Below are 18,511 nucleotides of genomic sequence, written 5' to 3'. Positions count from 1 at the left end.
CTTACAGTAATTCCTGAATTATTTTCCAAAATCAAAACCAGCTTATGTGGAGCATCCAGTGATTTCTGTTCAAAAATTAGCTTGCATTCTCTCCCCCAACAGCTCAGTGTGCTGAGCTAGATTGGAACTGAGGAGATTTATTCTTCTTTTACAGTCTGATTGTTTTCGCCTCAGTATAATTTGTTCCAGGATATCGTGCAGCCCCTTTTCCCAGTTCTCCACCAGATTCCTCTCAAAAGTAAGCATTCAGGTGGCTTCACAGATTCCGTTTTTTTCTTGTTTGTGGTTTATGATTTCCCTGCTCCCACTCGGTGGCAGGGGTATGCACAGAAACAATGTTAATAATTCATCTCTCTGCCACTGCCTCGGACAAGGTTTACCAAAGTACCCTCAGCTGCTTCCTGGGGGAGACATTCCTTGAGTCCACCAGGACAGCTGTTTCCATACTGTTTCTGCGAGCTGCCTCCACAACACAGCAAGTCAGGAACCTTGCATGGGTATTACCTGTGTTACTCACCCCAGCACTGGTATTTCTGCAGAATCTGTGGCCCTCTGGGTCAGACCCTGGTTATGGGCTCCCACCTCTGGAAAGGTGGACCTTTTCTCAGACGCAGGGAAGCTCCCAGAACGGTTTCAAAGTAGCACCCAGCTACTTTGTATGCAGTTGGGTGCCGAGTTTGGAGTTGAGTCTAGGTTATGCTAATTTGTAGGACTTGTTGAGGCATGGTTACATATTTTATCAGCAGTTAATGTGTGGACGCTTACTGCAGAATATGAATCCATCCAAGTGTGCCTACCATGGCATGCTGATGGGTGAGTAGGGATGCCTTCCTGCCTTTGGGTGCTTGAGTGCCAGAAGCCAAGGAACTGTTTTTCCACACAGCAGAGCTGTGAGCTAACGCCCAAGGCTCTCCAAGAACAGCCATGGGGTCAGACACACTGTGAACTCCTGGGGTTTCAGGAATGCAAACCTTTATTTTTCATAAACCATGACACGGTATGAGGAGGACATTTGCCACGTCTGGGTGGAAGCGGTGTGAAGTTAGAAAAGTAGCAGCACTGGGTTCCCCATGGTCTTGTCTCCTGGCTGCTCCTACCTGCAGCTTTCTTGTCTGGGAGAGACCTCCCTCGTGCCTCTTGCACTGACATTACCATGGGCATTCCAAAAGCGGGAGCTGCTCTCCCCAGGCTCAGGTGCATCCCTGTGCTGCAAGGCAGCACTGCCACCTCGGGGCACTTTCCAGAACTGGGAGGTCTGCTCAAATACTGGACACTCCTGCAGTACTATTGGGTTCATGCTCCTCAGGAAGAACTTCCTGAAACCTTCCTGAATTACCTGCTGTGCTTTCTCAGCTTCTCGTGCTGCTTTGGGGAGTCTCTTCACATGAAAATGCCTCTCCCAGGAGGCGCCTTGGCAGCCATTTGGTATCAGCTGGTGAGGACCTGGGACAACTTGGTTTTCCTGGGAGCATAAACGTGCCTTGTGCTTTAGTGCACAGCTGTCCACAGCTGTGGCTGTTCCCTCAGCTGGTTAGCTCTGAGATCAGGGCCACCGTGGCTGTTCTGGTTATTTAATACTTCACACTCCAGCCACTCCTGGTACATTCGCTTGGTTGCCGCTCGGATAGGCAGCAGCTGTTGTCAGGAATAAAATCTCTGTTACACAGGAAAGGCCAGGAAATTTTGTTTGAGGTTTAGAAGGCAAGCAACCATGAGCACTGGCTTACACTCTGTCTAGAGCTGCCATTAAGGTCAAGGTTTTCCTTTTAGCTTTAGAATTTAATTTTTAAAAAGCAAATCAAAACAAAAAAAGATTAAAATACCTGTTTCCAGGTATTTTCTGTGGAGCCAGTACTAGTACTTGGTAGCAAACTAGCACCACATCTGAAGAACACAGCCAAAATAACCACAATCACACATCTCTGTTACAATCCCCTTCTGTTACAAGACCTCTTCTGTACTGTGCTGTACAGACTCTTACGCAAACAGCAAACTGTGTGGTTTGTCATTTGGATGCCATCAATAAGCATGCAGAAGGCTGAACCAAGCAGAATGAATTTCTTCCCCAGAGTCAGGTATTTTAGGCAGTGCTATTTAATCCTCCCCAATATACCCTCTGAAGCTCCAGAGGAACACAGTCATGAAGTCTACTTCTTACTCTACTGCTTTTTCCCCCCCCCTTTTTTCCCCTTTTGAAAGTAGCATCAAGGCAGTCAGGAAAATACTTTTTTCCATGTTAAAACTCTGTTTGGCCTCTTCTTCAATAGCAGCATGAGACATTTTTTACTCGTAGACTTAGATGACCAAAGGCTGAACAAAATCTGTGCTGACAGAACATCTTCATTCACCTCATCCAAGCTGTGTCAAGCTGCAGGAGTATAGTTTTAAGTACCGTGGTACTTACAGAAGAAAAGATTTCCCAGATTTAAATAAGAACATTGCCTTTGGCCAGTTAGAGCAACCACTACTTCCAGAAGCAGCACCTGGCACAAACTGCTGGGACAATTTCTCATGCTGCACTTCCCAGGTGGGACCAGAGTGAAGATAATGACTGCTGGGCAGCTGTGTGGGCACATGCATTCAACCAGAAAAATGTGTTGTATTTATTTTTATTGTAATAGAAAAAAACCCCACAAGTAAATCAAAACATCACTTTCTGCCTAAAGACATTATTAACATTTTTTAAATGGCATGGGGGAACCTCAGCAATACAAGACAGAATAGTTAAGTGTGGGCAAAAGGATTCTGTTCCCTTTCAGGATTTCAGTTTCCCTGCCCCTTTGTCAAACAGCTGGCTGAAGTTCATCACCTATATACATTTACATACACTTCTCAGTCTAGTTTGTTTTCAGCTGGGTGGAACATTGAGGGCACAGTCCTGCAATTTACACATAACCATCTTTGGAGAAAACAGGTTTCCTAAGAGTCCTACAGGGTACAGGGGTCTCATTACCCAGTAAGACCAAGCAAAGAGGATTCCCTCTTACAATTCTCTGCCACAAAAAACGAGAGTAGGTCCTGAGCCCAGGAGCTCTTTGACTATTGCAAACAATATATGGCTGAGTGACATTTTACCCAGTGACCTTAAAGAAGGAGCATTATCTCTGCAAAGGGGCTCTGCTCAGGAGGGGAAAAGGCAGATTGCAAAAATGCACAGGGTGAATGTCTTCCTTTTCTTTCCTGCCCCGAGAGGATGCAAAAAGTCCTGAAGTAGGCAGCCAAGCAGAAACTAGGCTCAGGACATCCAAAATGGTGAACATCCAGGGCATATCCTCATTGTGTGTGTGTGGGGCAGAAACCATGGCACCTCTGCTTCCATCACAGGCAGCTGTGCCTGAAGTGACAGTTTGCTGAAGGGCAGGCAAGCACAGCTGTGCTGCTTGCAGGTACCAAATGAGCACAGCAGGATGCTGGGCTGCACTGTGTCAGCTTGAGTGGACCTGCTCAACTGAGGAAGCTCCAAGATCTCTAACATCATCTACAGCAGTTTGTGGCACAGTCATGTGTGTATTAAGGTGAAAGGCTGGTTACTCTTCACAAACATGTATGGGAGAAGACTGGAGATAATACATATATTGGACAGGAAAGCTAAACTATGGCATAGTAAAACCAAACACCAACCCTTCCTCCAGGAGCATCAAAAGGCATTCATAACTGACTTTCACAGAATGTTTTCTGCCACCAGGACATTTGGAGGGGGAAAGATTGAAAACTTTTGTATAAAGCCATCTGTAGTAACTGCTACACAGTTACCTCTGGGTCCAGTCCATCAAATGAAATGCTTAAGGAGGAGGTGATGGCACAAGCTGAGAATGAGAAGGAAAAGAAGCATCTGGGCTGCAGGGGCCACTGCTGTGCACTGAGAGCAGGTAAACATGAAACAGCAGAATGGCCTCACAATACCCTATTCCCATCTGTGCACTGGCTCCACAAGGTGCAGGACAACAGAGTATTTGACAGTGACTAAATTGCAGTTTTCCTCTATTCCAACCCCTCAGAAATACAAACTGTATAGTCCACACAGAATAACAGTGTGAGAAATTTATCAATCTGCATTATTCTGGGAGAAAGAGCCCAGCAGAGGAAAGACATCTCCTTTAGGTATATAAGAAGTTTCCAGTGCAGGAAGTTTGAGATGCAGGACTGAATGGCAGCAATACTTTTCACAACAAAGCACTGGACAAATGGCTGTACATTTGCATAGATGCTTTTTTGGCAGCATCTGGGATGTGCAATCCCCACTTAGAGAGCATCAGCAGTGTTCTGGGGTTTGTCTGATGTCTTTCTTGTATTCCTTCCTACATGTAACTGCTAGAAAATTGTTCAGGAAAGTAGTGTATATATATTTGCACGAAAAGAAAACATTGTGCCTATTTTTTCATTCCCCTGTTCTTTCCCACTGCAAGTAAATGCAAAGCTCTAAAAATCTTAAACTAGAAGATGCAGTATTGCTATAATTAAAGGTTAATCTAAGCACAGGACTGCTTCTGCATGTACCCCAAGAAACTCAGTTGCTCCACAGAAAAGCTTAATTTTACTCTTCCTCATTTTCTTTATGTTTGGGGAGACCTACCACTTATTTCTCTTAAGGAAAGCCCTGATGTGCTTGACAGCTTTGGAAAGGGCAGCACTTTGTTGGAACTCCTACTGTGTCTGCAATTGGATATTGAAGGCAGAATTGGTCCAGCTGGTATTATCATGCAGTTGCCATGCTACTCCTGCCTTACTGTACTCTGGCTTTGCAAGTTAAAAAAAAAAAAACTACAAGAAAACAGTTCTTATGCATTAACAAGGTTCTATCTGCTGATAAGCTTATGTGTGAGAAAAGAAACATTTCACTTCATTTTACTTTCCCCTGAAATTTGTCTCTACCACTTCTGCTCATGAGATTCTGTTCTTTCAGCTGGTTCTTTCCCATAACTCCTGGATCTGGCATTACAAGGCTCTTGGTAACCTTCAGCTCCAGGTTCCCTCCCACCACAGCAAGTCCCACTGAATTTCAGCTTCTGAGTGTGACACTGACACGTGGTTCAGCTTCATCACCTTTCCCCTACATCTGCACCACTGCACATATACTAATCAGATGAGTTCAGCTCTTCCCTTGAGCAAATGTCAGTGAAATATGCAGACTAATCCTGGGACACCTTCACTTCCTAGGCTACCAATACTTGCTCTGCTTTTTTTGCTAGACTTCAGCAAATACCCCCAAACAGAGGCAGTGACAAGACAGATACAAGTCTGCAAGGGATGGCCAGGACATCCCCTGATTTACTTCAAGTTGTGCAAGGGGCCACTGAATGCTCATGGAATGACTTTCCACTTACCAGCACAGGAGTTACGTAGGAAGTGTCAGCCTACTTGGACAAGACAGCCTTTATAAATTAGTATAATGCTATTAGAAATTATGGCAATATTTTTGGTAGCATTGTCTTACATGCACCCTGATAAATTCTCTCCCCAGGAAATTTTAAAACTTGTCTTGTAACTTCTTTAGAGTTAATTCTCATGAGAAATTATAAAATAGAAATCTGGTAGATTCATGTTTAAAAAGGAAGAGGCCTGGTGAGGCTGGGCACACTGGGTCACTCCTGTTAGCTCTGTCCATTATGTCTGCTGAAGGTATTGCCTCCGGGTGGCTGGATCTGGATGGAGTCCAGGAGGGGCCTTAAAGCTTGTCCAAAAGGTCTGAGAAGGTAAAGAAATAAACATCTCAAATACTTTACTTGGTTAACAACTCCCATTTACCACTGAAGTGCACTCAAACCAGCATTCTAGAAGCAAATGTGAAGAAAAGACTTCCACTACAAACTAAAGCAAACTAATTTAACCTATTAGTTTACTGTTCAATAACTAAGAAACTTAAACACGATTTTATATCATATAATCATCAGCTAAGGTAGTTCTGAGTCCTAACATGCCTAGACTGCTAATGTAACACTGTCTGAAACCAGCTCTCAGTAATTCATTCTACTTAAGTGTGCAAACAAAATCCCTGTTATGCAACTGCAGTGTTCCATTAAGTACATCAATATTGAGGCCTGCCAAAAGAATAGCCTCTAGCTTACTTAAAAGACAATGGTTCAACACTCCCAGAATAATTTGTGTTGCAATCTGTAGCACCTGGCTTGTCTTTCAGTAAGACTCACTCTGTTACAGACTTTATCTGATTTTGAGAGATCTGAAGTGCTGAGAGTCCAGGGTAGAAGACCCATGTCTCACAAATAATGTGCTACACCACTGTTATGAGAAGTAAGACCTAAATGATGGAGCTCACATTATCCTACTGGGATCCTCACTAGCTGAGAGTTAAAAAAACAAACAAATAAACAAACAAACAAAACCAACATCTGAATTATCAAGCAGGAAATTCTTAATTTCCTTTTTTTTCATATCCTCTTTCTCCACCCAATCCTAGCTTTAAAACTGCATCATTAATTTTAAAATTGCATCTCCCCTGCCTCTTCAAAAGCAAAGTGACACCTCTGCAATTATGGTGCTTAGAGAAATGACTTTTAACAGATACTGGTCTAAGAAGGAAAAAAGCCTTGCACTGTTTTCTGAAACTTTCTACATATAAGAGACCATCACAAAAGAACTAGTTAAGTTAAAGGCAGAAGAACATCTCCTCTCTTCTTTGAACACCAGTGCCAGTTAGCACTTGTCATACAGTGTTGCAAGTGTTGATGTAAAGAAAATTGCATCCTCTCCTTAATCTTATGCTGGTTCTCAGACAGATCCATCAGAAACTGGTACTGCTGGCTCTGTCAAATGTTTAAATATTAGCATGAAGCAGCTACAGAGAGGAGGGGCATCCGTACTCACGTGGAAAGAACTTCAGATGGAAGGTCAGTGATATAGGAAGGGATTTTTTTTCCTGTCAGAAACTGTGCCACTTCATTACTGAAGGTGTTGCAGTTATGTTCAAAGAGGTTATAAGACTCTCCTCTGTGCCACAGAAAGAAATTGAAACAAAAAATCCCACAGATTCAGCAATAAATCATACAAACAGAAAAAAACTTATACCCTTAATGAAGAACATCTTACATTAGCACTTCCTCCCCCCACCCCAAAGAATTCTAAGGTAAATAGGTAAAATACAGACATCAATGCACCCTCAAATTCAATTGAATCAGGGTGGAAAATGACATCTCTCCACATCCCTGACTTCAATGCAACCATTTTTGGGAGAATAGGTGAGGTCAGGTTTCTTCAATTAAAACCACAGTAGCAGTAACGAGAAATCACAGGAACTATTGACTCTGAAAGACAGCCAGAACACTAAATGTTGTGGTTTCCTACTCTTGTGAGAAGCAGAGTAGACTCTTTAACAGTCAAGACCTTGCTTCTACTCATGTGAAAATTGGCAGCTTTACTACAGCGCCTACCTATGACTCACAGGGGAAACTGCTTTACTGAGAGATTTCATTTTCTCTGGTGATTCTCTCAAAAACATTTCAGGCATTATTGGATTTTACAAAAAACAGCATTAAAGACTTCCCAGGAGAATGCTTTCCCAGCCTAGAAGGTAGCCCCTTGTGTACTGGTGCCTCTGTCCAGTCCATATTTGAAGAGTTCCAAATGAGAGAGTAAGCAGACAGAAGCTCTGGGAGCTGGATTGGTTTCATTACACCTTTTTGATGTACAGGTTTTCCAGTACAGGCTGTTACTTACCGGAACGCAGATTCCCCCAAAGAGGAAAGGTATTCCAGAAAAATTTCTTCAGTGACTTCAGTGTTCCCCAGATCAACAACTGTGTCTGGAGGGCCAAGAAGTGTCCCTCCCTGGAACAGCCAGAAGATACTGTCAAACGATCAGGCCAAATTCTCTTGGAGGACTCTACTGAATGAAGCTATTGTGGTTCATGCAGGCATAAAATAAGGAACTTTTGGTATGTTTATCAAGCAAAAGGCCCTGCTGGCTTCCCTTGTTCTGCACTCAAGAGAATGAGAAGGAACATGAAACTTCCATTTCAGCTGGTAAAATTTGGCTCTTTGGGCTGAAAATTCTAAGCTATGGCAAAATTCTGCTTTAGAAGCACAGCCCATCCATTTTACCTCTCTAAGAACAGAAAGGTCTGAGAAAACATCAAGGTTTGGGGCTTTTTTTCACTCTTAAAAAATCTGCATGTAACAATGATACAGAATTGGACAAGGTGTCACTCTGGCAAAGCAGCTGCAAAAGGTGTTCTGGATAGATAGGCTCTACCAGAAGAAGCAACCCCCAGCCTGAATTGAGATGGGCTTCAACCCACTGTCCATTTCAACCCACTGTCCATTTCAACCCACTGTCCATTTCAACCCACTGTCCATGCTCCCTCCCCCCTCAGTACCCTGGGAAACCATGACAAGCAGCTGGCTTCAGCATCTCTCTGAATTCAGAAGTCTTTTGCTGCTTTTCTAAAAGACAGTAACATAAGCAATTCTGATCAGGTAACCTTACAAAAATTATCAGAGAATTAAGTTGAACTTACAGGTGCACAGCTGGAGATTCCTCCACTGCCATAGAAGAATTCATCCTTATGGACTATTATGGAGGTGTGCCTGCCACAGAGAACAAAAAAAAACCAAAAAAACAAAGAAAGTTGAAATAAAGGGAAAAAATAAACAGCCTAGCACATAAATCACTGATAAATTTATGAGCTCAAGGATATAATGAAGGGAATAACAGAAAGAAAAGGTCAATGTGTTTCTGTGAGTGGGAACAGGATCTGCTGGGACATGAAAGGATATGGAAGCAATGATTATTAAGCCTACTGTACTTCTGCAAGCAGTTAGGAAAGAACAGGTTTAGCTGAGAGCCCAGGCATGAGCCTCTCTCAGCTAACGGGCTGAGGGTGAGGTCAGCCCTCAGAGACAGAACCAGCCCTGCTACCACACTGACAGACACTTCTCACTGCCTGAGAATCTGGTCAGACAGCCACTGGAGATGGATCAGAGGAGAGGAAAATGGATGGACAAGGGTTTAAGGGTTTTCTTGCCTTTAAAAAGACCACCAAACAAGCCTTCTTCGTGTGATATCAAAAATCTTGGTATGAATTATAGGAAATTAAGGGTATTTTTTGGACTGAATGTAGATACTGCTCTTATATGACAGAAGCCTTGTTCCTGTAATACCTTCTTCCCACCTACTCTTTTACTCTCATGTTTAGTCATGCCTGGAATTATAAGACAAAGTGCTTGGGACAAGGACAACATCCTACCCTTGAAAAAGTACACAGGTGCACAAAACCACAACAGCTACTAACAACACCCCATTCCATGGTGGTTTAACTAGCACCTGACTGTACATCATCTTACTGCCAATCTGTATTCAGGAACAAAAAATGTCTTGCTCCCTCTTCCACCACAAAATGTTCTTAAGCTCTGAAGCATATATAACTGCATATTGAAAATACTTCCTGTACCAGTGTTTTACCCACATTATGCAATTTAAATCTACTCACTTACCAGATGCCATCCAGCTGTTTCCCTGTATGCAGAGAAAAGAAGAGTTATTAGCAATGTATTTTCCAGATTTCAGCCTACTTTCCATCAATCACTTAGGAGCCATGCTTATTATTTCACCATGACAGCAACACCAAAGATTTAATCCAGAGCTGCTTCTAAAAAATCCAGATTATCTTTCAAATTAACTACTCAATCCCCACATCCATTGTACTTCTTCCCTCCTGGCAGGCAGAGGTAGCAATGCCATCCTATCCTGCTGATGCTTACCTTCCTTAGGTGTTCTTCTACACACCAAGAAAGAAAACATTTTCCTAAAATTTGAGTCTTCAATCAGGAGCAGAAGAGTTGAATTTGACAGATTTCATAACTGCAGGCCAGCAGAGTGTATTCAGTTCTCTTTTTCAGTAACTGATGAGAGCTCTGACATAAACATATGAGCAGTGGTGGTAGCCTCTATCATGTATTTCACTATTTCCTCTTTTCCCTCCCACCCCCACCCTTAAAAATTAGTTTAAGTGGGAACAGAGGTAGAAAAGTACAGCACTGAAATTTACACAAGTTATAAAGCTGTGTGTTTTCCAGAACTCAGCAGTGAAGACTTGCTTCAGGCACCACTACACTGATAATATAATTGGGTCTCAGAGAAAAGGTCCCTTTTAAAATGTGTTTCCAGTTCCCTGGAAGCAGGAGACCTAAAACTCTCTGTTGTTCATGGTAGGATCTCAAGATTAAACCTGTTTCTAAAAGGTCATTTTTACTGCTCCAGACTCAATTGTTTTATCTGTCACAACTGAAAGGCTGCATCCCTGGTACCCTCCCTTTGGGAGCTTGTAGGGAGCCAGTGCATGCTGTGGGAGATGTGCTGTAACTTTATTTCCTGAACGAGGTGCAGAACCCCCAAAAAGCAGATTTAGAGCAGAAAAACTGTTGGACACCAACATTTGGTATTCTCTTGAACCCAAGCACCAGACTGAGTACTCCTCTGCCACAAGAAAAAGCAATCACTAACACATTTTTTTCCACTCAGGTCTGAAGTAAAATAGGTACCTGCTTCAGATGAGGGTCATGGAAGAGCAGAGGCAGGGAAAAGGCTGATGTGACACCAGAGACATCAGCTGAAGTGAGCACACATAGTTTTGAAGCAGCTGGACTGATGTGTCACTCCCATGGGTCACAGCCAGGCAGCAACCACATTCCCTGTCAACCCATGGCACAGAGACACAGGCTTGGAGGATGAAGGCCAAAAGAGAGTGGCAATAATGACAGAGCCAGAAGACTGTGTTGCACTATCTCAAGGCTCAGCAGCACTGGCCTCTGGGTGGCTCTACCCTTTGGCTTTGCCTAGTTAGCATTCTGTGTATCTATTAACAAGTTATTACACATTTGCTCATGATAAATAACTTTTTCACTAGAAACTTGAACTTTATCCTTCAGACCAGAGGGGGAAAAAAAAAAAAAATTTCAAAAGCAGCACATATTAGAATTGTGCCTGTTCTTTGCATGGTAAATTGAAAGAGAACATCTTGGTATTTACTTTCACACACACCTGCAGCAAACAGTAACAAAAGACTTTCCAGAGAGCTGCCACTTTGTACCTAGATTCTGAATGCAGGTGAAAGGGCTACAGTAGATATTGGCACTGTCACAGGTGCTGCCAGGACCTGCTTGTGCAATTACAACACCTACCTGAAAATATCACTGCAGCAAAGGCTACACAATGGGCTGCTCTGGCAAGGCTGCAGCCCACAGCTCAAGGGCAGTGACCCTGTCCCTCAATTTCACACTTGTGAGACCACATCTGGAGTGCTGTGTCCACTGTTGGATCCCCACAATACAAAAGACACTGACATACCAGGCTGGAGCACTTACTGTACTGCAGAAGAGCTGAGAAAACTGGTGTGTCCATCCTCAAGAAGAGAAAGCCAAGAGTCTGTATTCCTGTCTACAAGTACCCAACAGGTATGGATGAAAGGGGACCCTTGCTCTACTCAGATATGCACAGTGAAAGGCAACAGGGGCTAGCTGGAAAATGGGAAATTCACAATTCAGCAGGAAGCAGGGAAAACATTTATTATGAAGGTGGTCAAACACTGGGGCAGGAGTCCAGAAAGCATATGGGATTTCAATCCTTGAAGGTACTTAGAACTCTGTCCAGGGCCCTGAAGAATTTGCTCTTGTTGGCTCTACCTTGAGCAGGACTCCTAGAGGTCCCTTTTCACCAAAGTAATTGTCTGATTTTATGTACAAAACCCAAGCAGAATTGAGGAACTGGACTTTGCTTTTGACTGCAGTCCAATCTTTACTGCTACACGTGAAGTCTGTAGCAGTCCAAAGGCAGCAAGTGCCAGGGCAGTACCAGAACAGCTTTTGGCAAGTGAAGCTGCCTATCTTCACAAGGCAGGTCTGTCTGCTGCAGCTCAGCTTGGTCCGTTTGTGCCAACACTGATTTGAAAATCTTAATGAAGCTGCAGACCCACTATTTTTCCTTGGCTCCTAGAAGTCATTAACCAAGCTGGCACTGTGGAAAACACACACCAGATCTGCAGCACTGCTGACAATGAGGCATCTGTGGTAGCTCTCTAGCCTGCTGCAGACAAAATATAATCCCTTTCTTCCACTGATGGACTGTGTCTGGTGAGAGGCAGTGCAAGTGTCTTCAGTGACAACACTGCTGGAGGAATCTCATGCCTAAGAAACCTGCCATTATTGGCCACATATGCATCAAACAGAGACATCCAAGACTGAGAACTTTTGCTAGGCTGCTGCAGTACCCCAGGCTTCACAGATGGCTGTTGTCATTTCAACTCAAACTGAGCCACAGAGCAATAAATCAAGGGCCACCAGTTTCTGAGGAACTCAGGCAGCTCCCTTTCCTGCTGCTCAGCAAGAATCTCAGTGTTGCTTGTCTGTCATGGAAGAGGTTATGTACAGACATTCATGGACACAATCATCTTCCTCCTGAAGTTCTGCCTCTGGTCCCTCCTCTATGACTCTTCTTGCCCTCTGTCCCAGACTCAGACCCTGCACAGAACAGGTGACAGCTCACCACCACTGCCACCCCTGGTAAGCTCAGGCAGAGCAATCAGGGTAGCCAGCACTAAGGAGTTATGTTTTGCCTTCTGCTCAACATTGCTTACTACACACAAAATATTTTGCCCAGAGCCCCTGAAGGTTTGATACACACAGCAGCCCCAACAGCCTCACCAAGCAAGGCTACAGCACTGCTGTGAGTGCTGACACAAGCTGTATCCAGACCTTGCAGCAACACTCCCCAATAAAGCTGCTTCTGGCAGTACTGTCCAGCTTGAAAGCCAGAAACTCAAGGTTGCCATGATCCTCCCCAAATAATCCTACAGTGCAACAGAGCTGACATCCCATAGTCACCTGAGAGGACTGTAAGAAGGGATTGCAAATACTATCCAGGATACTGGCAGATATCATCATCATGTTTCCTGTTCTTCCACTCCTTGCCACAACACTCCAAACTCCTGTGGTCACTGCAATGTGGGTAGAGCTGTGTGCTGCTACTGTCACCCAAACCAAGCCATTTACTCATAACCTGAGGCTGTCTATTGCTATACAGAGATTCTCCAGTAATTTCCATCAGAGCTGCAAAAGCCCTTGCAGCATTAAACTGCAGGCATTACCCTTCACTCAACACCTCCAGTAAAGCTAACCCAAAGGATGCACATGCTCATAATGCAGAATGGGAATGCCCTGATGGGATGATGCTCTTCTGGGCACTTTGTATCTGAAGGGAGGGTTATCAAGAGGATGGATACAGGCTCTTCTCAGTGGCAACAAGGAATAGGACAAGAGGCAATGGGCAGAAACTCAGGCACAGGAAGAGCCATCTGAACATGAGAACTTCTTTACTGTACAGGTGATGACACACTGGAATAATTGCCCAGAGAGGTTGTGGAGTTTTTCTCACTGAAGATCCTCAGGAACCATCTGGACACAAACCTGTGCAATGTGCCTGAGATGACCCTGCTTGGGCAGGGAGGTTGGACCAGATAACCCACTGTGGTCCCTTCAAGCTTACCTCTTCTGTGATTTTGTTATCCAGGGAAACAGCAAGATGCTAACTAGTTTTAAATATTTCAAGGGTCAGGGGCTGTTGAACAGGAAAGGTCATTGCAAATTTAGATGTACACATTTAATCACACAACATTTACTGCATATGGCCAGGCTATCAGGTATCAACCCTCCCAGAGAAACTGCCCATGTGCCAGCTCAGCCTGAAGTAAATGTAAAGCAAATCAGCTTAGTTTGATCTGCATCCATTCCAAGCTAAGGCAAGTCAAGGTACCTTGTTTTCCTCACAGACCATGAACATGGACATGAAAAGCTACTGCGTTATATTTGTGAGGGTTTAGGGACATAGCCTGTCAGGGTTGGAAACACTGCTTTTTTGTTTGGGGATGGTTTTGTTTGTTTATTTACTTTTTTTATTTTTCCCCTGCTGATGTGCTTCTGTGGCTCTTTCCTGAAAATAATCACTAGAACCTGGGGGGAGATGCCAGTTCAGCATAAATCTGTGTGCTTAGGGATCTCAAAGATTCAATTTGTTTCAATAAGGCAGAGCATCATCTAGCAAGTAAACAAGCTTCTAGATTTGCTGTTTTATTTTCTTTATAACATTCATAGCTCAAATACTGTAATGGTGTTTACATGAGCCAGAAACCTACGAGAAAAATAGAACATAAACAGTTCCAGGACCCTCAGCTTAGTCACAGGAACATGGAGAATGAAGTAGTTAGATTAGTTTCTTGTAAAATCAATTCAGGAGACTGTAATTGTTTGGATACAGAAGTATTCTGAAAAAAGAAGCATGCCCATATAATTTTAGAATACAATCAAACTGGATTACTTCCATGCTTAGATTTGTCTGGAAGGCCAAGCACAAGGAATATTAGATGCTCACCAATCTTTTTTATCATCACAGTAATTTATTAATCTTGAGGGCCAAACAATGTTGATTATTCCTGTGCATTTTAAATATCAAATGAAAGTGGCATTTGTATATTAATCAAAATTATTATACTGAAGGGCAGAAGAGTTCTGAGACATGAGGGAAGGAGCTGTCAGTGCAGATGGGCCCTTAGTTTACCCCATTCAGAGTTTAGACCATCCAACCCTCAGTGCAAGATCTATGCCTGCTTCTGAGCTGTAAAGAAATAATAGGAAGCTCAGTATCTTTAACAACATATTTGTGCTCTGCAATGGATACGCAAACTCCAGAAGACCATAAAAGACTCTAAACAAAAGCAGTGAACTGGTCTCCTGTGGAACTGGAAGTAATACAATTTGGTCAACCAGCATGGGTGTTTCTAGCAGTGTACTGCTCTGCATATTGTTGTTATTTCCCTAGGACAATCCATTAAGATTCCTGCCTTTTTTGAATTGAAATTACTCTAATTAGGCAAGCACTTTCTTCTATGCCCAGAGAGACCCAGGAGGCTGTATTGGGGCAGGGTAACACACACCATTTCCATGAAATCCCAGCAAATGCTGGGAGCAAAGCTGCTAGAATATCATGCTGAAGCAATTCAAAACTGCTCAGAACAGATGGAGGAGAAGCAGAGAAATGTGCTGGCCTGGGAAAATGGAGCCAAGCAGAAGGCACCTCCTTTCAGCAGTCACCTTTCGCTCCAATTCCCTCTGGGCTGTTAAGTCCCTACAGCTGAATGCACCACTTAAAAATTTCAACCAAAACATACTCCCAGTCCACTCGACGTTAATTTATACTCCACTGAGCCAAAGCTGCTGTGGTTAACCAAGCTCCCAGCTCACTCTGTGAGTCACAAAAGCAATAACCTCAGTTACAGGACAGCAGAACTTTGAGCTGGTAGATATTTTTCTTTAAGCCTATGATGCAATAGGATTTTAATCTTCCTTAAAGAGTTCTCTGCCTTTAGACGTCTATTTCAAAATCAGCACTGCAAGCTGAACTATTCTCTTTTCCTCTTTATCCTCCACAGAATCAGGTGGATTATGTTTTCTGTCTTGGCAACAGAAAGCTTACTGCATTCAGGTCAACATTTCTTATTATTATAACATGTATTTGAACAGACAATTGTAGCCACAGACTGAGAGTGGGGGAGAGAGGACCAACAGTAGCTATTGAGAAGATATAAAGTAAAGCAACATAAAAATTAAATGTGCTGCTTCTGATACCAAAGGCAACTACAATTTTTGGTTATGTATACTTCAGAATAGAAATAGTCACTAAATTACAGGAAGTAAGAAGAATAAAAGTAGTTTGAGTAGAGAAAGAGTAAACTTGCCAAGAAAAACAAAGACTGTCCGAGGGACGAGACTAAGTCACTCTAAAGCCTGCTATGAACTGTGCTAAACATCTCTGCCTTCCAGATTCATTAAATGACAACAGAGAGAAGTGGTACTGACAGTGTCAGCATGACATGTGGCAGTGAGAGCTGCTCCCTGAAGGCTGTGCTGACAGTCCCCAGTACCTCTGGACCCTACTAGCACAGCAGAAGACTCAGTGCAGTGATGCTCTTGCAGTGGTCAGTCTCATAATTCAGGATTCATCCCCCTCCAGCAAGGGGACCTGAGCTGCTGTTTTTTCAAGCCTGACAGAAATTTATTTTAGCACAATCAATTACTGTATTTATTTTTTTCCTTTCTGAAACAATGTATTTCAATTTAGGCACTATTACAGGATTATCACTCAAAGCAAAAGCATTGCTTCAAACTTGGCATTGATGAAAAGAATACTGCAAGTAGAGATGCCAAGTGTAAATCCTTTAAGAAATGGCTTCCTCTGTAATTTTTATGACTTTCCCTGATGACCTATAGTTTCTGAACATCACTAAGGAAAGAATTGATATTGACCATCTGCGAGTTGACAGACAGAGATATAAAAAGAGGTTTTTGGTGTTCTTCAGGGAAAAAAGGGTCTGTGCATGAGGTAAGAGGAGTATTCTCTCAATCACTTGGCTCTTGGGGAGGTTTCCAAAATCATCTGAAACAGAGCTGAGCGTGAATGCACAGAAGACACAGTTTGAAGAAAGGAAGGAAGGAAGGAAGAAAGAATGATTTGTTTTACGGACAATCAAGTCACAGGACCCACAGTCTCAAATGTTCTGCAGCCTGCACTGTCACTGTGACCACGCGGGGCCTACTTGGCCACATTCCATGAACACATCTGAGCACAGTCACCGGGCAGTACTAGCGAGCAGCACTTCCCCTACTACCAAGAAGCATTCAGGCTTTTAAGCTTTCCTTTTCACTGCTCAGATCCCCCAAATTTACCACCAAACTGTATCACAAGCACAAAGTTTTCAAGCTGTTGTCTGAATAGATTAGAAAGCATCAAAATGAAGTCACGTGTTATGTGTTTTTATGTGGAAATTCAGAAAGCTACAAGATCCCAAGACTGACTTTGTGGGTAAGAAGGGAGCTAAAAAGCCTTTGCTTCATCTGTGTGAAGAGTGGCATGGAGACAATTATAGTGGCAACCTATCTCTATTACAGTCTTTACTAGGAGCAACACTTTGATGTAATAGTAGTTAAATTCTCGTCAACTCAAACCCAGGTAAATCATGCACCCATGTAATCTCAAGATTTATAACTCTTAGCACATGATAAAACATGGCTATTTCACCTGACAGGTCAAAAGCTACTTCCCTAAGGGCTACAACAGAAGCAATTCTGACCACATAAAAAGTTTTGAGGTTATCCACTGCAGGAAACAGACATCTCCCAAAATGGTTGCTGCTAAATGACTAACAGAGCAGAACACACATGATCCCTGTACTATTTTCTTCTCAACTCTGCAAACCTATCGTTGACCTGCATGAAACCTGCATGAAACCTCACGCTAAGGTTTGGACTTTCATTTTAAGCTTGCAGGAGATCACAAGAATCTCCTCATAGGGCAGATGAGCAAAGTGAATGCCAACAAACTGTAAAACAAGATTACACAGAGCCATCTGTTCAGACACTGAGTCTGTTCAGAAGTCTCATCCCACACAGACTGCTGGTCTGACACGGGTCAGAATCTGCTCCATAACAGGTATAAAACTCTCTTGTTGCATTCCTAATTCATGCTTCCAAAACTTTAAGCAAAACCTGTTTCCCTTCCATCCCAAGTTTCAGGTTCGGTTGGAAACGCACACAATCTCGACAAGACATACAGCAGGCTCCTACAAACTCTCTGAAGGAGAGGGAGCATAGATAGCTGCACATCACCAGCCCAGCCCGGCCTCGCCACAACATGGAGCCGCTCAAACTCCACAACCTTGTAAACAGCAGGCGCCGTTCTCCAGCACAGCAGCCGGGAGCCGGGCTGTCCCGGGCTGTCCCTCCCTTCAGGCCCGGGATCACTCTGGCCGTGCCCTCAGTGAATTCCACCCGCGCAGCGGCAACGGGCGGCGGCCAGAGGAGGCTGGACCCGGAGCAGCCCGATGGATCTGCCGCGCTGACAAGGCTCGTCCCGAAGACAGCGGGGTCGGGAATCCCAGGGCCAAACCCCGCCGTGCTCCCAAGCACCGAGCCGCCGGGCAAGCCCCGCACATCCCCAGACACGGCCGGCGCCCGGCGCGCCCTCAGGGAGCCTTTCCCGGCGGGCCGCTCCCTCAGGAGAGCGGCACCGGGCGGGGATCGCCTCCCCCGGGGCAGCAGGCGGCGGCTCCGGCCCCGTTTTCCGGCGCGGCAAAGCCGGGCCGCGGTGGCCGGCGGCGGGACGCGAGCCCCCGGGAGGCGGCGGCCGGGCCGGGCCCGGGTCCCCGCCGCGCACTTACCCAGCATGAGGTGGCTGAGGCGCCGGGCCATGCCCTTGGACAGGTCGTACACATAGAGCTTCACGGGGTGCAGCGCCAGCGGCTCCTCCATGGGGACGCGGGCGCGGCCGCCGGGCGGCAGCCGGAGCCCTTGCAAACAAGGTCGAACGGCCCTTCCCTCCGGGAGACGGAGGGAGCGGGAGGAAAGGGCGGCCCCGGTGCCGGGCCCCGGCGCAGCGGCACAACCGTGAGGTGACAGACGGGCAGGAAGGGGCGACCCTGCCCGCGCGCATGCGCGGCCTCCCCGCGCCTGCCGGG

General features: G+C 44.6%; 2 protein-coding genes across 2 annotated transcripts in view; one reads left to right on the top strand and one right to left on the bottom strand.

Annotated features, from left to right (window-relative positions):
• CCDC134 (coiled-coil domain containing 134) overlaps positions 1-18,511 on the top strand; it is a 103,826-nt gene that overhangs the window by 20,650 nt on the left and 64,665 nt on the right. The window lies entirely within an intron of this gene.
• On the bottom strand, positions 2,594-18,505 carry DESI1 (desumoylating isopeptidase 1). The gene is given in 8 exon segments (XM_064420092.1): positions 2,594-5,685; positions 6,823-6,945; positions 7,672-7,781; positions 8,471-8,540; positions 9,447-9,468; positions 18,215-18,385; positions 18,388-18,438; positions 18,441-18,505. Coding segments are annotated over 8 exon segments (687 nt in total). The 5' UTR covers positions 18,487-18,505; the 3' UTR covers positions 2,594-5,591.

The sequence above is a fragment of the Passer domesticus genome, chromosome 5 (genome assembly GCF_036417665.1).
Source record: "Passer domesticus isolate bPasDom1 chromosome 5, bPasDom1.hap1, whole genome shotgun sequence".
NCBI classification, from domain to species: Eukaryota; Metazoa; Chordata; class Aves; order Passeriformes; family Passeridae; genus Passer; species Passer domesticus.
The sequence above is the reverse complement of the archived record's forward strand: the minus strand, read 5'-3'. Positions and strand labels throughout refer to the sequence as shown.